Here is a 22376-nt window from a genome sequence, read left to right as displayed (position 1 = left end):
ACTAGCTAGGTTGCTAGTTAGGAAAATGAAGCGCATTTTTGTGTTGATTGCTCTTTAGAAACAATCACCTGCAGCTTTTGAAGGACCTCCATCTGCGTTTGTTTATGCTATAAACCGCCATCATAAACACTGAGAGAGCCTTCGGACAGATTCCCAGATCATTGTTTACACACCTGTAAGGTTAGCAGATGATATTAACCTCATTTCCTCACTAAAGCGTGAATGTGTGTATTTGACCAATACGCCTCAGACTACAGTAGTCCGATGGCATTCCAGCAGGATGAGCTATTAGCAACAGCTGTGTTTTTGTCCAAATCCTCTGTTGCTATGCGACAGGCTCATTGGATGTCCGTAGACCCACGACAGATGCCGCTGCTGGTTTGCGTATTCGTCCTTCCAGTGTGTACAGGGTTAAATTAAAGCTAACCCCCATGGACTGACATTGTGCTTTCCTGAAGTGGATATTTTTGTAATTGCCTCGGCACTATATTAGGTGCTGGAGCTGCTGTAGTGTGCGCACTGTGCTGCCCGACGGTCATGTAACTCGTTGACAGCCTTCGAGGAGATATTTAAAGGGGACATATCATGCAAATCTGACTTTTTCCGTGTTTAAGTGGTATAACAGGGTCCCCGGTGCATCTACCAACCCAGAAAACGTGAAAAGTGACAACCCAGTAACTTTGTTTACGTAACGTTAAGCATGTCAAAAAAATAAGCCGATCAGAATTTGCTCCCCTTCTGACACAGGAAGGGGATCTTATTATAATATTACCGGCCCTTAATCTGCATGTTTCCTCCACGCGCCACCATTTGGTTTCGCAAGCGACAACAGTGTAACCAGTTCTAACGCAATGGCGAAAGTTCGAGCAAAGCATGTAACTGTTCTGTCGTCGCTGCACAGACGAGCACAGAACACTCTTTGACCAAACAATGTCACGGCTGGATGTCTTATAAAGACCTCAGAGAACTGTGTCAACTTGTGTAAAAGTTAAACATGACAGTACATGCAAGTCAATGAGATGAATCAATGTAACTCAACAACAACTAGCTACATAAAAATATCCACTAACCATTCAGAAAGGTCCAGGTGCATTTCTGAGATTTTTGATGAGTGACACTATTCGCGTGTTTTGTTATTGTCGAGTATCCGAGCTCGTGTAAAGGATCGGCTCTCTTCTGAATGGAGGCGCGGAGCAGCAGCTCATTTGCATTTAAAGGGACACACACAAAAACGCACCAAATGCTCACACCCAAAAAGGGTCAAATTTGACTTCTAATAAATGATCAGGGGGATATTTTGAGCTGAAATTTCACAGACACATTCTGGGAAACCATAGATTTATATTAGCCTACATCTTGTGAAAAGGGGTAGCCTGACTTCGTCATACTCATATTCTAGTCAGAATGTGAGTCTGATACTGCTCCATAGGGCTTTGATTATGAGGCGTGTCTTAACCAGGAAAAACAACAACTCTGCACTCAATTGGATAGACCTACAACCAATCAGAGCAAGGCAGTAAGTGTTTTTTTTATGACCTATGCAAAGTTGTCAACAGAACCGAACAGAACTCAACTACAGGCACGCTGGAAGTAGTAAAATAATGAGTGTTGCTTCTTTTACTTGGTCCTCCATGAGTGCGACCAAAGGAGAAACCACAACGACCACAGGGTTTTCATTGCGTCCCATCTTCTTAGTGACCATCGGAGCCAGCTGATAAAATAAACTTTTGCCGAATCCCATAGGAAGGACGGCAAACACATCTTTCCGATCGACAAATGCCTTGATTGCAGTTCTCTGTTCGTCTTTTAAAATGAATGCGCTGTCGATTTCTTTTACAACAGACGCGACAGCGGAATCTCTACATCTCAGTTCTCCAGCGGCAGTCATCTCTGAGGGAAACCAGTTCAACCCAAGCGCTCTTTGATAACGCGATGATTACGTCCCTGCAGATCATCTGTCCATCATCGTATAAAGCCCGCCCTGGCAATTTGATTGGCCCGACTAATTCTGAACCGATCATAATTACTCCTCAATGGATCGAGTCCAGACCGAACTTCCCGACCAAAAAATGTTGTGGGCGGGGTTCGGGCTGGCATCCAGGCTAGAAAAGGGGCATAATATGTCACCTTTAACAGATTTGATGCTATGAGCTGTGTGGATATAAACTTTGCCCACATGAAAATATTTTACACAGCCGCTAATATTTGGTGACTGTATTTTACATTTCCTAACTGTATGTCATTAAATAATCTATAATATTTAGGCCTTGTAGCTACAAGATTAATAGTTAAAAGATTGTGATCTCGTTCCTAAATGACAATGATACAAATCTGTCTTTCAACATCACAAAATGGTTAGGGCCTATGTCTTACACAAATATTTAAATAATCACAAAAGTAACTGGGATGAAAGTTTATTGTTCATACACTGATGTCTACGGTAACGAATTAAAGAGCAAATCCTTTGGAAAGTAACTTGATTTGACTTAACCTTTTGAAGATTGTATCGATTGCATTGTTAGGCCAGTAGGTGGCGACAAGTGACTTAAAAAAAATGTGTTTGTCATTGAATCATTCATTCAAGAGATTAATTCAAAAACGCTGATTCATTCAGTAACTAATATTAGCGTCACTTCCTGTCTCCTGAGATACTAATAATAACTTTTATATATTGTATATTAAATAATAAATAATTTATTGACTCACAGTTAGGAAATGTAAAGTATATATATATAAAGTATTTATTTTCATCGGGCATAAACAGTAATTCATACCATTTTCTTCAACATTTTATTATAGGCTACTGTTTTCTTTTAACTTTTTCTTTGTTTGCCGTTTGTCTATAAAAAAAAAATCCATGGCATATTATCTGTTTTCCCTTTGAAATGACTAACATTTATCTGTAATAATCGGGCGCCCCTCCAGACACACATACACACACTGTTCACAGGTCGTCCATTTAAACGGCACACCTCTTCACGAACCTTCCTCTGTTTTAGCGGCATGCTGAGCTCAACATTACGGGGCTGTATTTTTAGCAGCTTGCCTTGGCCAGCGTCGGCTGAGCACTTGTGTGCTTTAACTAGCACGTCGTGTCATCACAACAGGCCCGAGAGCACCATCTGTTCCTCGCTCTTCTCCAGCTCTGGCTGAAGCGTTGGCTGGGAAAACCGACGTGTCAAGTGCTTAGCTGGAGAATCTGACCGCGGCGAGGCATTGTAAAGTCTACAAAAGCTGGAATATATAAAAGGTCATAAGAGAGTAGCTGTGGAAAATGTAAAATTACGTTGTTTTGTTTGCCACCCCTCTTGGAAAATTCATCTAATGCCAGCTTCAAATAGTTGCTTTTACATTGTTTCTGGCTTCTGGTTTCTGGGAGAGAGCCATTTATGTTTGTTAGCTTAGTCAAACTTATATATAATATATTAATACTTTTATTCGGCAAGGATGCATTAAATTGATCAGAAGCTAAAGGCATTTATAATGTTACAAATAAAATAAGTACAAAAAAAAATACAAATAAAAGCTGTTCTTTTGAACTTACTATTCATCAAAGAATCCTGAAAAAAAAACTATCATAGTTTGCACAAGAATATTAAGCAGCACAACTGTTTTTAACATTGATAATAATCAGAAATGTTTATCGAGCATCATTCAAATCGTCATATCAGAATGATTTCTGAAGGATCATGTGACACTGAAGACTGGAGTAATGATGCTGAAAATTCTGAAAATATTTCACAATATTACTGTTTTTACTGTAGTTTTGATCAAATAAATGCAGCCTTGGTGAGCAGAAGAGAACGTCTTCAAAAATTAAGAACATAGGCTATATATATGTGTGTGTGTGTGTGTGTGTACAGTACATACTTTTATAGTTTAATTTAGGCAAGCCAAGGCACGTTTATTTATATAGCACATTTCATACACTATGGCAATTCAAAGTGCTTTACATAGAGAGGAAATAATCACAAAATATAATCAAGGAAAATTCAAACAGTTATTCAAAAGCTCTACATAGAAAGGAATTAGCAATTCATAGAGCTTTGCATAGAAAATAGACACAAAATAAAAGCAGGGGGAATTAAAGCAGTTATAAAAGGAATTAAAGGAGATAAATGATACTGTTATAAAATGAATTATAGTAAAATGAATTAAAATAGTAAAAATATGATACATAGAATAAGCTTCTCTTCTGGCAAAACACCGGTGTATGTCATTTTGACTGAGATTTCCCCATTTAGTATAATTTTTTGCTTCTTTCTTGAAAATTGAAATTCCAATTGCACTTTAGTTCAATTCTATTCAAATTCAGTTATTTATATCAAACAGCGGTTTGAGCAGCCTGAGATGAACTCTGGAGATTGATCCTGGAAAGATGTAAGCAGAACCTGCTAGCCTCGTCCACAGATGGTTTTTACGTTTGCTGCAGGTTGATGAAGCATATATTACTTGAGCTGTCAGTTATTTCCGTCGAGAGCCAGAGAGGAAGGCTGATGCATGCCTAAGTCAGGTTCAAATAAGCAAATAAATGCCAGTGGACACCCGAGAACAAAATGAATACGCGCCGTTTATCTGTACAGGCCAGTAGGGGGATTGTGGGAAGGGATGACAGATGAGGTGGACGCCATGCAAACTGAACTTCTAGAGCTTTCCAGGCAAACTGCATAGTAACAAGTATACTTCACATTAGTTTGTGCTAAAGATTATGGGAGTTTTTTGCAAATAGCTAAAGTTAACAGGTCTGCTCTTTGGTGTCTTGCTTTAAAATGAAGTTAATGAACAATTATGATGTAATGAGAGTAATCTTGAATTTTGGTGATACGCACCGTTCTAAAGTTTGGGTTTCTTCTTCTGTTTTTAGAAGTCTGCTCTGCAAGCCTGCATTTATTTGATTCAAAATACAGTAAATATTTTAAAATATTAATTCAAATACCTGTATTCTATGTGGATATATTGTAAAATGTAGTTTATTCCAGTGATCAAAGCTGTATTCTCAGCATCATTACTCCAGTCTTCAGTGTCACATGATCCTTCAGAAATCATTCTAATATGATGATTTGATGCTCAAGAAACATTTCTGATTATTATTTATGTTGAAAACAGTTGTGCTGCTTAATATATTTGTGCAAACCTTTATTGTTCAGGATTTTTTTGATAAATAGAAAGTTCAAAGAACTGGATTTATTCGAAATATAACTATTTTGTTACATTAATCAATTTAATGAGTCCTTGCTGAATAGAAGTATTAATTTATCTAAAAAAAAAAAATCGTATTGACCCCAAACTTTTAAAAGTGAATATCATTCTGTACTTTGTTTCCTTACACCTTCTATAATGAAAAGCTTAGCATACAATATGACTGGAACCAATTTGATTGTTCATATGCATCTCCATAGTTAACATTAGTCTTTATATGCACGCAGTCATTTAAAATACACTTTTGATATCAACTTAAACTCCAACTTCTAAACATATATGATAGGCTATATGGTACTTCAAAAGATACCATAGTACATCATGTGTAAAACAGTACGAGTGCTGCGATACAGTGTGCTCTGGGGTTCATAAGGGCAACTGGCCACTGCTGGTTATTTTTAGGATGAGGGGTCTATTATCGGTCTTATCAACAGATAATCCAACCATTTGGTAGCCATGTGTCCATCACTGAAGCTCCACTTGTTATGAAACCAGGGAATCCCCCATATACACCAACTCGGCATGTTATGAAACCAAGGCTACGCTTGACCAGTTATTTTTTGGTCTGAAACTCTCAAATAAGATAGATCCAAGTCAAACGGTGCGTCTGTACTATATATGAGTAGTAATAGTGTGTAGTATGAATGTAATCTAGACGTACTACATTCACCATGTTGTCATTATCACGTGATCTACCAGTGTCAGTTGCGTCGCTTCACAGCCATTCACAAATCCTCTCCCGTGGCCTCATGGGATAGTGAAGTACCTATACCTCGTATGCCAGAGATGTGCTGTGTTCATTCACTATTCCCTACATTACTCCTCGAATATAGTCCATTTGAAGGAGTGAATGAAAACGAGTGAGTGAATTCGGACACTGAATGCCCTTCGAGGGCTGCAGCTTTAGCGTAGTTTGTGCTGATTAAAAATCATTTGAAACGTAGCAAACTGACAGCTCCAGTAGTAATGAAAAGATGTATCTTGAACTCTGTCATGGAAACTAGCATGTATAAACCTTAATTAAACAATTTAATAACCAGTTTAAAGGGAATTTATACCTGTATGATATTACACTGTGGCCACATTGGACCAGAGGTTTGGAAAATGGATTCGGCTGCAAGCGCCATCTTCTGGTCAGACGCGGGAATTCATTCGGCATGACCGTCACAGTGCATTATGGGTATTCTCTAGCCGTTGAGTGTACATCAGTTGTACTCTCGTTATTGCGGTGCATTATGGGATTGAATGAGTGCACTCGATAACGTCCACTATGGTTTCGGACACCACTACAAATGGCTGTATAACCTCAAATAGTGTCCTATTTAATGGTGTAGGGCGCGATTTCAGGTTCAGCCAATGAGAAGTGTCGTAAACTGAATCATACCTGTCGCGCAATTGTCCGTGAATTTATCCGGGTACTGTTCGCCTACTGTTTTTCGAATAATATGTATTCGGACAAACTACTCATTTGGTGTACTGTTTTCACCTACTATATAGTAGGGAAGTTCAATTTTGGACACAGCCAAAGACTTTTACAGTATTAAAAAAAAAAGAAAAAAGAAGCTGTTATTTTAAACGTTCTATTAATCAGAGAATCCTGAAAAAAAATGTATTACGATTTCCTCAAGAATATGAAGCAGCACAACTGTTTTCAACATTGATGATAATAAGAAATGTTTCTTGAGCAGCAAATCACTGTTTGATTTTTTATTCAGATTTGTTGCTCTAAAATAAGACTGATCAATGACTAAGTCAATGACTTTTACATTGTTACAAAAAAAATACATTTCAAATAAATGTTGTTCTTCTGTTCTTTCTATTCATCAAAAAATCGTTAAAAAAATGTATCACAGTTTCCACAAAAATATGAAGCAGCACAACTGTTTTCAACATTGATAAGTTTCTTGAGCAGCAAATCATCATTTAATTTCATACTCAGGTTTGATACTGTCAAAATCAGCCAAACTGTCAAAACCAAATTGAAATGTATTGTTGAACAGGAAACGTAATGGATGTTGTTGTGTTCTCCTCACTTCCTTCCTCCAAAAGAGATGTCATGCTGCTAATATGAGAGGAGCTTGTAATGAATGGCAGCGCTGCTAAATATAAACGTGGAGACATGATGTCTTCCCATTAGACTCCATTTATGTCTTCGCTCCTGATAACAGCAGCCTGGCAGGAAAACCCTGAGGCATTGTGGGTAAATATCTATGAACAATGATTGTAGAAGATTGTAGCATGAATATCAATATTGTGACATTAATAGTACAGCAATGCCCTGACGAGAAGTGTGCGAGACGAACACTGACGGCAAATAACTGTTCATAACCGCTACGATAATGAAAGCATTACTATTGCTGTTGCCTGTGTTAACTTGTGTTATGGATATTAATGACAGCTCAGATTACGTGGTTTATTGAGATTGTGTGGTGCTATTTGCTTATGATTCTTTTTGTCTTTAGGACAATACGTTGTCAAAACGATCTCGTTCACGCAGATTGCTGAAATGCTGTATTATCATGCCAGGCCAGTAGGCGGCGATGCCACTTTGTAAAGAAACACTACGCGACTATAGACTGAACACGTAATACACATGACGTCACCGTTTTCACAAATTCAAGTTTTTGTAGTTTACACAGAGACAATAACGGTACTGTTTTCAAAAACTTACACTTTGAAACCCTTTTTTAAAAGTTTGTGTTTAAATGGCCCCTAAAGTGCGTGAAAGAAAATCATTCTAAAATTTTCAACGGAAAATGTGTAGATACATTTGTTTTTGAAACTGTAAATGAAAGCCATGACCAAGTAGTTTTAGTATAGAAATTAGTGCATTTATGGTTATATTTATTCTAAGACAAATTACTTTATTTAATTAAAAAAAAGTACCAGTTTCCAAAAAATATTTAGCAGCACAACTGTTTTCAACATTAAGAAGAAATGTTTTTTGAGCACCAGTTCATTTTATATTCAGATTTGAAACTCTGAAATGAGTCTGATCAAAGTCAAAGTTTGCAAGACTTTTACATTGTTGCAAAAAAAATTATAAATTCCAAATAAATGTTGTTCTTTTGAACATTCTATTCATCAAAGAATCCTAAAAATATAAATTTCCACACAAAAATATGAAGCAGCACAACTGTTTTTAATGTTAATAATAATAAGAAATGTTTCTTCAGGACCAAATCATTGTGTGATTTTATATTCAGATTTGATACTCTAAAATAACTTTGATGATGTTACAAAAAATGTATTCTGTTTGTTTGAACATTCTATTCATCAAAGAATCCTGAAGGAAAAAAAGTCACTGTTTTCACAAAAATAATTGAAAGCATTGCTTTTACAATCTGAGGCAGCAATCACACTCTCATGGTCAAATTAACTTTTTACAAGGTGTTTGAAAGTCTGTAAAACTCTTTGTAAATCCAGCGGTACAGCCATCAGCTCACAAATAACAAATAGCTTGTCGATGCACCTTGGCAAAGACTAAAAGAGCTGTTTTATCAAAGGATACTAATCAAAGAGACCTCAGGAAGACCTGCTGCAGTCAATTATGCTCCGGTGTGGCTCGCCGGGAAATTTTTCCTCAGGCTTCAAATCAAGTTTTAACGTGTGTGTGTGTGTGTGTCTCTGCAGAGGAGGAAGCCGTTTTGGAATCCATCCTGAGAGACAGATCCCACATCGAGGAAACTCTGAGGCTCGCAGCAGATGATAAAGCAGGAGATTATGCTGGTGAGGACATGATACACACATAAACATCGTTTTATTTCAGTTTACAGGCTTTTCACACTATGTTGGCAGATGAATGTTGTCTTCAACATTGGGTTGAGCAACATTTCACACTAGCCTGCTGAAAAGAAAACAGCTTAACCACCTGGTTTAAACCAAGAGTTTCAATGCCAAGGACACGGAAATATGAGGATCTGCTTGCAAAACTCCCATTCCTAAAAAAAGAAAAGAAAATGCCAGCTACATTTGTAGTTTAAAAGAAAAACATTAAGAGTGACATTATAAAGAAAACATGTAAGCTGAAGCCATTTTTAAAATTGTAATCCTACCCATTATTATTAATATTAATTAGTAATATTAGTGTCTAAACCTGAAAAGAAACCCTTTCAATTCAATTCAAATTTATTTGTGTAGCACTTTTCACAATGAATAAGATTTCTTATGATTTCGACGAGTAAATATAAAACTGGGATGTTATCAAATTGTTAATGTGCTACAAAATTGGTAACCATTTTTATTTTTATTAATAAACACAAATGCATTAATATTAATATAAAAGTAACATCATAAGTTAATGATAAAATTGATTAATTAATAGAATTTCCCTTTTTTTATTACCACCAGTAATTTTACTGTTATCTAAAACAGTTTAAAATAATTTTTATTAATGGAAATAATGCTGAAATAAAACATATAAATACAAATTAGTTGAAAAACTTTTTTTAAAAAAAAGAAATGTTACCTTGCTAAATAATTGAAATTAAGTTTAAGTACTAAAATTATTAAAGCTAAAAAAAAAATAAAAATAAAAAAAAAACTATATATATATAATTTAAAAAGATGGCAATCACATAACAAAGAAAAGTTAAATTAAAATTAAGACTAAAACTAGAAATAAAAACGTATTCAAAATATGAATACGCTATAAATAATACTAAAATAGCACTGCCTGGCATAACTTCTGGTTTTGAAAACTAAAACTACAACACTGATGCTGTTTGAGGAGGCGACTTTTAAGTAACTATCAGATTTTATAATTTGTTTTTACAATCACACCAGCATTTATCTGCCACAAAACAACAACCCTGCTAAAATAATAAAAAAGAAGACAACGACCATATGAGCAGCTTGTAGGTTAGGAAGCATGAAAACGTGATGAGTCATCGCTGCTTGTGAATTGAACTTGCTATAAACGAGTGCAACAATTTAGTCCACGTGTCATATCAACTACCAGGAGAAAGTGGTTATCTAACTCAGCGGATTCGTTCCAAACTGAAGTACTACCTCAGAGGGGCACGTAGATGTTTTTAGGTTTGTTTACATTGCCGTCTCCTCTCATTTCCTCCTTTATCCACAACACCATCTGCAGTCTTTCCTCTCTCCGCTCGGTCCATGTGTCTGGAGCTGGATGTCATTCTCAGCTCTCGCTCTGTTTACTCTGTGTTTTCCTCCTTCAGCTGCACTGCAGAGGCTGAGAAAGATCTACCACAGCTCCATCAGGCCCATGGAGCAGGCCTACAAGTACAATGAGCTGAGACAGCATGAGATCTCAGGTACCACCGCTCTCCTGTCTGTCTGCGTGTGTTTGTCTGCACTCAAAAATATTCAGATTTATGTATTTGAGTTGCATATCAAATCTCCATCCATTTGGATTACACAGTTTTAACATACATCAATTAAAACAGATTTCTTTCTTAATTAGGCTTGTACCAAAGACTTTAGACATACAAAGATGGCACACCCATATTACTAATGAACAGTGTTGGGGAAAGTTACTTTTAAAGTCCTTCTGTAGTCAATAATTGTATCCTTTAAAACTTATCTTTGATCATCGTAATTACATATTTAAAAGGTTATTTTTTTGTCTTAAAAATTTCTTAAAATAGCTTGAATGTAACTCTACAGCCTCGCCTCATTTAGTATACGCGGTTCTATGAATATGCAAATGAGCCCCGCCTCCACTCACTCACTCCAGCTCAGAGATCCACACGTTGACGATCACACGTTGATCTGATTGGTTACAAGGTAGTTTGTGACGTGAGAAACACCAGCGATTTCAAACCATGTGTTTGAGACTGTCTTTGGTTCACTGCCGTTTTAAGGGGAAAATACTCAGCAATGGTGTTGAATTATGAATTTGCACATGGTTTGTCTTAAATCATATTAAAAACACCACATAGACTTATAAACAACATTAAAAGCTTGATTTTCACCACAGGAGGATTTTAAAAGTAATGCATTACATTATTGCGTTACTCCCTTAAAAATTTTACTAATTGTGTTATGTTACTTTTGCGTTACTTTTTCTCACCTGTGCTTGCTTGTTTGTTTTTAATAACAAAAAAAGTTATATTTTTGGCAAATGTAAAGGCCTTTTCACACCAAAAAGACACAAATAATAAGCCTTATGCTAAAGGAAATGCAAACTAACGCTGTAGAGGTCAATACTTATTTGAAAAAGTAACTCAGATATGTTCTTGTAAATTTAAAAGTAATGCCTTGTTACTTGAAAAAGTAATCTTTGGTTGAAACTTTGAACTTCTTCACTTTTAGCAGTGTTTTATAACGTCAGACTATACAAATAGCAATATGGTAAAATATCCAGAATAATAAGTGGCAAGATGTAGAGACGTTTAGATTTAATATTTTTATTTAATTTTGCTTGACTAAATTAGGCCCTTTTTAGACCTTAAATTTTGCTTAATAATATGAATAGTGTCAGAGTAATTGGTTTATTTATTTGTTCATGTATTTTATTTTATTTTTTATTTTTTACTATTTTTTTTTTAATATCGCATATAATATTTCCATTTATTTGGAATATGCAGTTTAAACTAATGAACGTTTTTCTCATTCATATGTAAATGAAACGGGGAAGATTTCTGCACTCAAAAAAAAAATCACAGCATAGTTTATTATTAACTATTTGCTTATATTTGGTTAAAATATGGTTACCTGCGGAACAAGCAATATTCCATTAATTAAAATGTATGCGATTGAAAGAAATTGGATTTATTGATGATAATATGATAAATATAAAAACCTGGTATTGTGTATTTAAAACTCTTTCAGTTACAGAAATCTATGTGTTTCTTACCAGTTTCATTTATGTATGATTATGTATCATTAATCACATTAAATTTAAAAGTTTGTTTATGATAAAACTGTGTGATCCAAATGGATGGAAATTGTATATGCAATTCAGATACATACATTTGAGTGTAGTTTAGCACTATATGGATGTTGATTGGTTCTTCATCGCCATTATATCATTCTCCATCACCCAAACCAAACCACTGAGCATTCATCATCATATTCATAAGGAAGAACCCAGGGGTTGCTGTGTTGAAATATGTATGTCTTTAAATGCTGATGCACTAATTGATCAATAGCTTTGAATTACCTGTCCTAAACTCACCACCAGGGGCGCTATTTGCGTTCTTGGCCCTGTAATTGTCGCTTGCAGCTACTGTATATTTAAACATAATTTCCCTGTGATCAGGAAATGTGGTTCTTTCATATGAGTATTTCATTTCACTCACAAAGTTCCAGATACATCAGAGCTGGTAAATAAAATACCACTATAAACAAAAGCTCCAAGACACTGTATTATTCAGGCCAGGCTAGTTGGCGAAGTCACTTTGTAGTTTGTAAAGAAACACTATGCAACACGTAATTCGTTCACCGTTTTCACAAATTCACGCTTTTGCAGTTTACACGGAGATGATAAAGGTATCGTTTTCAAAAACTTGGGGGCCGTTTACACGACACCGTTTTCAACTAAAAACGTAAAACTTTTTATGCGTTTTGGCCGTTCATTTACACAACGACAGCGCTTTGGGCGCCTGAAACTGCAAACTTTTGAAAACAGGTTTCAAAGTGCAAGTTTTTGAAAAGATACCGTTATACCTACACTATCCTATACCTACACTACTACAGATACCGATATCGTAAACTACAAAAAAACAAGAATTTGTGAAAACTGACGTCATACGTGTTTCGGTCTATAGGCGCATAATGTTTCAAAACAAACATTTGAAAACGGGTTTCAAAGTTCAAGGGTACATGACAATGATGTACTAAAAAACAGAAAAGTTTTTCCTTTCCTTTGCTTTTTTTTTGCTTTTTTTTTTTTTTGCATACAGGCGAAAACGTTGTCAAAACGACCCACGATGTCAGTTTGTAAACATTAGGCCTACTGTTTTGACAGCGTTTTCGCCTGTATGCAAAAAAAAAAAAGCAAAGGAAAAACTCTGTTTTTTACTAGCCTACATCATTGTCATGTAGGCTACCCTTGAACTTTGAAACCCGTTTTCAAATGTCTGTATTTTCAGGCCCCCGTTGTCGTGTAAAAAAAACAACAGTTTTCTGGTTTCGGTTGAAAACAGTGTCGTGTAAACAGCCCCTTAGTTTACAACAATGACCCTGCGCTGGACACGAGGCGTTGCCGTATCCCAGTATCGTGGCGTCTTTGAGCCGACACACGTGTGGTTCGTCATTCCACAGCTGTAGAGCTGGTGCACATCCAGACGCGGTCGAGGGGGGCCAGAGACACTGAGAGAGAGAGAGAGAGAGTTAAAATAGAAAACACAAAGCTTTCTTATAACTGCTTGAGGAACGACGGCTCCATCTGAAAGCAATCATGAGTTTCTCAACAGTCCTGGGTTTATATAAGACCTTCATGTGCTCGAGTCCTCACAAGTCTGCACAAATGTCTCATGAATACACATGAAATATCCGCTGTGCAGTTTTCTCTGTTTCTAATTATTTATACAGCGATAGCTTATAAAGAGGAGGTTCTGCAGGCATAAATCGGTTTTGGATGATTGAACTTTTGGACTTCTTGACTTTCAGCAGTCTTTTAGAACTTCAAACTTTAAAAATATGGCAATATATGCTGAATAATAAGTGACAATATTTATAGACATTTAGATTTTAAATGTATAATTTGCACCAAATAGGCTATATTAGGCCGTTTTCACACCGTTCATTTTGGAATAGTGACATATTCATAATTTTCCTATGTAAGCACATGTAATATGAATTATGCATAATTTACATTTTTAAACATTTGAAGGCTAAAGACACAATACTAAAACATTATTTTGTGTAGCCTGTGAAGTTTCATTTTGTAAAAAAAAAAAAAAAAAAACGTTTTAGTCGATTGACCTGAAGATACACTTAAAGTAGTTTGAGTTTGAAATGGAAGAGTTCAGAGCAACAGCGTCTTATGATAGTAAAGGTTTAAAACGCAGTGTGGGTGGACCGTGTCCTCTGTCTGAAGGGTGCCGAGTGAGTGTCCTGCTAACCCCTGACTGAACACTGGGATCCAGCTTGCCCCCTTGTGGTTCAGCATGGTATTTAACCCCCACACTTACCACAATAATGCAAGCCTGACTCTTACACATGTGTGTGAGGACGGAGAAACAAGCGATTCAAATATCAGCTGAGGGTCAGTGTGATCAAAGACTGCTGGTGGGGATCAGAGAAAGATAAAGCATCACATCACATGAATACATATATATATCTTGTAAAAAATTTTTTACATACATGTTTTTATTTACCTATTTACTTTATTTTACTTGTGTACTTAATTGTATGAGTTCGTTCATAAGATTCACCCATTTATATATTATATTTTTATATAGCTTTTGTCTTGTACACACAATAATATATTTATTTATTCATTTTAGAAAGGTTATGTGAAATTCACCAATTTATATATATATAAAAAAATCTTGTTCTACACACAAAAAAAATCATTCATTCATTCATAAGAATATAATTTGTGTTCAGTAACAGGACGGTATCTTCTAGAAATCAGTATGTGATCTGATAAATCAGTAATTGTGATCTGAAATCAGTAAATGTATCTGGACGAGCATCAAACCTCACCCACACCAACCTCAGCTCATCACGTGCCTCACAGGAAAAGTGTCACTCTCTGTCCTCCTCCTTAACCTCTTTCTGTGACCCCTTCACGTCCTCCCTCTTTCTATCTCTCTTCGTCCTCTGCCTGCACTTTTCCTCACACTTGTCATTTTCATCCCTGTCTCCCGACATCACCCGTCACTAAACAGCCTATCCTGGACGCACACTGGGGGACTCTGCCACAGGTGGGTAACGGGGCGCTTCACTGCATGGCACCGCCTGCATCGTCTCTGATCATCTGCCCAATTACCAGCAGCTCTCAATCAGCACTAATCACCGAGTCCACATCCAGACACTCTACACAGCACACTCTCATACAGTTTATTTTATTTTTATGGAGAATATAAAGCTCACTTAGTCTTTCAAATCATCCAAAGGCACATGCAAATGTTCAACCAGCAGATTTGGGTGAAAGTCTATAGATTTGGTTCAGCTATTTTTCTTCATCCGACTAATCAAATTGTCTAACTGAATTAATTCTGAACACTAATCAAAGTCTTTGTTCATGAGGATTTTGTGAGAATCATTTGATCAACCCTATTCCTATTATCAAAGGTTTTATTTTATAACATCGTTCTGTGGATTGGTGTGTGCAAAAAACAAATTAATCTTTGATGTGTCTGTTTCAAATGTACAAAGGTCAGTAAGAATTTTAAATTAAATTTTTTTTTTAATGTCTTCTATTCAGCAAGGGTACATGAAATTGATCAAAAGTTACAGTAAAGACATTATTATTTTACAAAAGATTTCTATTTCACATTAATTCTGTTCTTTTGAACTTCCTATTCATCAAATAATCCTGGAAAAAATGCACACAACTGTTTTCAACACTGATAATAATCAGAAATGTTTCTTGAGCATCAAATCCTAATATCAGAATGATTTCTGAAGGATCATGTGACACTGAAGACTGGAGTAATGATGCTGAAAATGTAACTTTGATCACAGGATTTTGCAGTATATTACAATAGTAAACATAGTTATTTTAAATTGTAATCATATTTCACAATATAACTGTTCTTACTGAATTATTGATCAAAGAAATGCAGACTTGGTGAGCAGAAGAGAAAAAATCCTACTGACCCCAAAACTTTTAAACAGTAGAGCAGAGTTGATGGATGCGTCCGAAATCACATACTTTCTTGAGTACGCATTTATTTTGATTAAGTAATTACTTCACGAGCGCTAAAAAAGTATGTTTGTTAATGTAATCTGGATGTACAACATTCACCATGCTGTAATCATCATGTGACCATTGAAAATGAGCCAGTGATGTTTCATGTGGTACCGTTGGGTTTCTAGGTATGAATCAGCCAACAAAACACTGACATAAATGCCACAAAACAGGTTGTGCAAATTAGACAAGCCCTAAAGACAGTACTGAACAGCATGTACCTCTGAGATATTTTTTGCATCAGATTAAATATCTAGCATCTACTCTGACTAAAGTCATGGCCTGGTCTTATGTCAGATGCTTTTATCAATTGACTACAACAAAGATCCTACACTCTTTAACATTAAAAGTTCATGAAGGTTTTCACATCGATGCCATAGAAAAAACATTTTTGGTTTCCCACAGAACCTTACAGTGAACTATTCTAAAAATAACCAATTTTTTTCTAGTGTGAAGAACATTTTAACAACCCTCTCTGTGCTTTATGGATGTTAAAGGTTCATCGATTCCAATAAAGAGCCTTTAAAGGTTCATCGATTCCGATAAAGAGCCTTTATTTTTGAGAGTGTGAAGGTTTGATGCTGGCTCTCCGGGTTTGTTTGGTATAACTGGACTCAAACTCGCAGCTTCTGTGCCGCTGGAGCTTCTTGACCTCTACACTATAGCTGAGGGGCCTTGAGGGATTGTGTTTGCACTGTTCTCCAGCACTTCAGAGAAATGACATGTTCTGCAGTTAATCAAGATGAAACAAGTTTCTCTTCCCAAAGAACACTTATTCTGTCCTCACAAAAGAGTCAAACGGCCTTCATCCCTTCATCTGAGCTCGTTCATTAGACATTTTCTTATAAAACAGATGAAAGTGATGGGGAAGTTCAGCTCAGATCATGTTCATTTATTTGTATGATTATGATACATGGCTGTTGGATCATAATCCTGACACTGACTTTTCATTTTACATCATTGAGGTTCATTTCCTCTATATTGATTTGATTAAATATTTTGTTAAGAACTATTAAAGTTGCTGATCACAAAAACACATGTTCTGTATCCTATGTAAATGTCTAATATTCATTTGCATATTTAACCTGTTAACTGTCACCCCCCTTTTTTTGAATAGACATGAAAATGCACATTTCGAACTTAAATGGTTGTAATTCAAGAATGCTTTGGAATATAGACGTAAGATTGGTCTTGTTTTAAAGAAGACATTTGGCAGATTTTTGTAGAAGTAAAATAAATTAAGAAAGTGAAACAGAAAAAAAGTTATAGAAGTTTGAGTTTATGTAAATGTACAATGTAAAAAAATTAATTATTCATATTTTATGTAAAATATATATTTTCAAAACCTGGGCTACTCTAAAACTGCTGAAAAATCAAAGCCAAAAATCTGAACAAGTTGTGTTTCAAATTTTAGGTTGATATCTCAAAAAATTAGCTTTCAGTAAGATTTTGTTTGGGCGCAGTACCAAACTTTTTCACTAGGTCACAACCAGACTCCATTACTGCCCATATAAGGGCGCCTCCATTTCCATATGTGTTTTGAGTGATATGAACCATTATTTCCACAATTTTCATACAATTTATGAAGTAGAAATCTTATTCAGAAGTAGTATGGGAAGTTTGGCAGATTTTGATATGAATTCAACCTCTAAGAAACACATACAAAAAACACGCATGTGCATCATAGCTCGCTGCCACATCACAAATGGTGAATTTATAATTTTTGTCTTTATAGTTCAAACATTTTCAGAGCTTTTTTTCTAAAATAATTGAATGGATGCTATCTTTTGAACTCTTGGCATGAAAACAAACTGAGGTTTCTACCATTTTTTCATGATTTTTCATGTTCATTGCTATTTCAAAATAAAGGTCTGAACACGCCTTAGGAGTATGAAAATATTCTTGTTACAAATTGATAAATTATGGCTCCTCTGTAATTTATTTTGAAAATCAGTCACCAAATATGGAAACTAGAGATTGTAAGCTTTCAAATGATATATAGTTTGTCAATATTACTTAAGGTTTTTACTAATATATTATTGCTTTAAAAATATAATGGCAAACGTCCCACCTGTGGGACGGTGACAGTTAAGGGGTTAAAGAGACCCGATTTGCATACATCGGACTTTTAAATAGGTGAAGTCACAAACAAATGTTTTTGTGTATTTTCATCAAAAATTAAATTGCACTCACATGCAAGTTTAAAATGACTTGATTAAGCAGCACAACTGTTATCAACATTGATAATCAGAAATGTTTCTTGAGCAGAAAAGCAGGATATTAGAATGATTTCTGAGGGATCATGTGACACTGAAGACTGGAGTAATGATGCTGAAAATGCAGGAATAAATTTACAGTAGAAAACAGTAATTTAATCAAATAAATGAAGCCTTGGTGAGGATAAGAAACTTTCAAAAATATTAACAAACCTTATTGATCCTAAACTTTTGAATGGTAGTGTAGAAACGTTAGACTTCAGTCAGATATGTTTATATCTGACTAATGTGATGCTAATGAAAATGACCCAGCGAGGGATAGATGTAATCTGTCTTAAATGTTATTGACCGAAGATGGAAGAAGCAACTCACTGAAAATCTTAGAGGATCAAGTTCATTATATTATATAAGTTCATTCATTATAAAGCTTTCTAGATAACTAGTAGGAAGGATTTTGATTAATGGTACAGGGTTCCACAAAAGCATTCCCACATATGGGTTTGGCATGGGTTTAGAGAATGCACACATGCATCCACACAACAATTTTTAAGAATTGTTTTGGGTCCTTAATGATTTTGATTCACTTGCACTGAACAATGTTGCATGGCGCATTCATCAGTCTTAACGCTTGCTGTTTCTGCTGCACACAATAAACAATGACTTTTCCACGAATGTACACCCAAGTGTGATGGTAGTTTACTTTCTGAGGTCTAAGGTCAAAGAGAAACATCCCCCCCAAAAATGAAACCCAATTACCCAACAACATGCTTTAAAGGGATGGTTCACCCAACGATGAAAACTCTGTCATCATTTACTCGTCCTCAAGTTGTTCCAAACCTGAATGAGTTTCTTTCTTCTGCTGAACACAAAAGAAGATATTTTGAAGAATGTGCCCAAACAATGGGCACCATTGACTTCCGTAGTATGGAAAAAAAAAATACTATGGTAGTCAATGGGTTCCATCAACTGTTTGGGTACAAACGTTCTTCAAAAATATATTATTTTGTGTGTAGAAGAAAGAAATTCGGTAACACTTTATTTCACATGTACTTACCATGGTAATAACAGTAAATTATGCATAACTACATGCAACTAACCTTCAACCAAATCCTAATCCTACCCTAACCCTATTAGTAAGTACATGTAATAGCTTAATGTTACTCAGTACTTAAATATGTAATTACACTGTAACACTGACACCTTAAAATAAAGTGTAACCAGAAATTCATACAGGTTTGGAACAATATGATGGTGAGTAAATATTTGGGTGAACTCTCTTTAAGAATCAGAAATGAAACCCTCAAAAAATGTGTTTTCAAAAAAAAAGTTTTCAATAATAACCAAATAATCATTGAATATGTAAATTTGCTATACACTCTTAAAAAATAAATGTTCCAAAAGGGTGTTTTCACAGCGATACTGTAGAAAAAGCATTTCGGTTCCCCAAATAATCTTTCAGTAAATTCTAAAGATTCTTTTTCCACTATTAAAAACCTTTTGTGCAATGGAAAGATTCCATGGATGTTAAAGGTTCTTCGTGGAATCATCAACGCCAATAAAGAAGCTTTATTTTTAAGAGTGTAAATGCATATTATGATGTCTTTTTGATTTCATTCGTGATAGAATTTGAATTGTGGTTCTTGCTCTTGGTCTCAAATTTGTTTGTTTTTTATACTAAACTCCATTGTTCTCCAACTCTCTCTCTCTCAAACAGATGGAGAAATCACCTCCAAACCCATGGTGCTGTTCCTTGGACCCTGGAGTGTGGGCAAGTCCTCCATGATCAACTATCTGTTGGGTCTTCTGGACACCCCTTACCAGCTGTACACAGGTAAGCTCTTGTCTGTGTTGCTTGTCAAGTTTGATTACAAATTACAAATTTACATCATCAACTCACATCACCTTGTGTTGTTCCAGGTGCTGAACCCACTACCTCAGAGTTTACCGTCATCATGCACGGCGAGAAGATCCGCACCGTGGAGGGCATCGTCATGGCTGCCGACAGCTCTCGCTCCTTCTCCCCACTGGAGAAGTTTGGCCAGAACTTTTTGGAGAAGCTGGTTGGCATCGAGATGCCCCACAAGCTCCTGGAGAGGGTCACCTTCGTGGACACACCTGGAATCATTGAGAACCGCAAGCAGCAGGAGAGAGGTACGAGTCTTCTCCAGCACCTCCATTGATTCCTGTTATTTCAGGGTTCCTGCAGGTCCTAAACTACAAATGTAAGGTCATAAAAATTCTTACGTATATACATGAAATGGTATAAGAAAAGTCTTAATTAATTAACATGTCTTAAATTTGGGGATGGGAAAAACAGGAATCGCATTACGACTTAACGTGATCATAAACCTTCAAGAACGCAAAAGCATTGACTTATTATTTTCCCTCCAATCCCTTTTTTTTCGCCACCATGTCCCCTTAGGCTCCGTAGATTTGTATGTATTGATATATCAGTATGTGAATAAAAATATAAATAAAACACATCTAGAGTATTTTAAACGTCCTCGTTGGATGTTTTTTATTTATTATTTGTACAGGTCTTAAAAACCTGTACAAATTTAGTTTTTAAAGACCCTAAACCGAGTATTTAGCATTTTAATCTATGAATCGTAATTAACTCTTCAATATTTCTTCCCTCACTTCAAGGTTACCCATTCAACGATGTGTGCCAGTGGTTTATCGATCGCGCAGACCTCATTTTCGTGGTTTTCGATCCCACCAAGCTGGACGTCGGTCTCGAATTGGAGATGCTCTTCCGGCAGCTGAAAGGTCGGGAGTCCCAGATCCGTATCATCCTCAATAAGGCCGACAGCTTGGTGACCCAGGACCTCATGCGTGTCTATGGCGCTCTGTTCTGGAGTCTGGCACCCCTCATTAATGTGACCGAACCCCCACGTGTCTACGTCAGTTCTTTCTGGCCCTACGACTACGCCCCGGACACCAGCCGCGAGCTCTTCAAACGCGAGGAAGTATCCTTGCTGGAAGACCTGAACCAGGTGATCGAGAACCGTCTGGAGAACAAAATCGCCTTCATCCGCCAGCATGGCATCCGCGTTCGCATTCACGCTCTCCTGGTGGACCGCTATGTGCAGACCTTCAAGGACAAGATGAGCTTCTTCAGCGACCCCGAGCTGGTGTTCAAAGAGATCGTGGACGATCCTGACAAGTTCTACATTTTCAAGTCCATCCTGGCCAAAACCAACGTCAGCAAGTTCGACCTGCCCAACAGAGACGCTTACCGCGACTTCTTCGGGATCAACTCGGTGAGCAGCTTCAAGCAGCTGTCCGCCCAGTGCTCCTACATGGGCGGTTGCCTGTTGGAGAAGATCGAGCGCGCCATCACCCACGAACTGCCCGCCCTGCTCGGCAGCATCAACTCCGGCAAGAACCCGACCCTGTCCTCCTGTGAGGCCACCGGCTGTGGGGAAAAGCCCAAGAACCGCTACCGGCGAAACTGAGAGAAGAAAACCAGGCGGGAGGGAGACCGAGGAGGAGGACGAGAGAAGGAAAGGAGGGACGTGGAGCGAACAAACCGTGGAGGAGCAGTGGAGCTAATCCTGTTCCTGCCACGGGTCCGTTTCGAGTCAATGGAGACGGATCTCACAGGACTTTTTTTTGCGTAAAGAGGTTGTGTGTGGGGGCGTTTGAGGGCAGGGGACTCTGGGATTGGGTGGAGGGAGGGTCTTGTGAAGTCTCGAGGCGGAGTTTCTTGTGAATGTGAGGAGAGCGCGCCAAAATAGCTCTCCTCTCTTTCCGCACTACTTTTATAAACTGTCTGCAGTTTTGGAGGGGAAATGTGTTCTCATGAAAAAAAAAAAATGTCTGACACACTTAAAAAATGTAAAAAATAGCAAAAATAAAATTACCTGAGACCGAAAATGGGTATCAGCTGCCTTGAATGTGAACAAAGCAACAGTGATGCAACAAGAAAATGTATACAGTCAGTTCCCTGGTCGTGCATTTTTCCAGTGTCTTTTGGGTTGATTTGTTCACCTTTATAGGTTATTGAATGGATGATTATTTCTCTCTCCTGCGATATTGATAAGCTATTAGCATTTTTACATTGCATGTTATGAGACAGAGGGGTTTGGTTTCTCTCACATTTCCACTTATCCACGTTGTATACCACA

General features: G+C 36.8%; 1 protein-coding gene across 2 annotated transcripts in view; it reads left to right on the top strand.

Moving 5' to 3' along the window:
• Positions 1-22125, top strand: part of srl (sarcalumenin) — a 26574-nt gene extending 4449 nt beyond the window's left edge. The window contains exons 2-7 of one of the 2 annotated variants that reach the window (XM_056261720.1): positions 8833-8928; positions 10383-10478; positions 15006-15041; positions 19961-20077; positions 20164-20397; positions 20893-22125. In XM_056261720.1, coding sequence (XP_056117695.1) covers positions 8833-8928; positions 10383-10478; positions 15006-15041; positions 19961-20077; positions 20164-20397; positions 20893-21704 — 1391 coding nt within the window. In that variant the 3' untranslated portion in view covers positions 21705-22125. The remainder of the gene's footprint in view (positions 1-8832; positions 8929-10382; positions 10479-15005; positions 15042-19960; positions 20078-20163; positions 20398-20892) is intronic. The other variant, XM_056261722.1, reaches the window with a different exon arrangement.
• Positions 22126-22376: the final 251 nt, after the last annotated feature.

The sequence above is a fragment of the Rhinichthys klamathensis genome, unplaced genomic scaffold (assembly GCF_029890125.1).
Source record: "Rhinichthys klamathensis goyatoka isolate OS25496 unplaced genomic scaffold, OSU_Roscu_1.1 h1tg000185l_1, whole genome shotgun sequence".
Lineage (NCBI taxonomy): Eukaryota > Metazoa > Chordata > Actinopteri > Cypriniformes > Leuciscidae > Rhinichthys > Rhinichthys klamathensis.
This window is presented reverse-complemented; position numbering and strand designations above follow the sequence as displayed.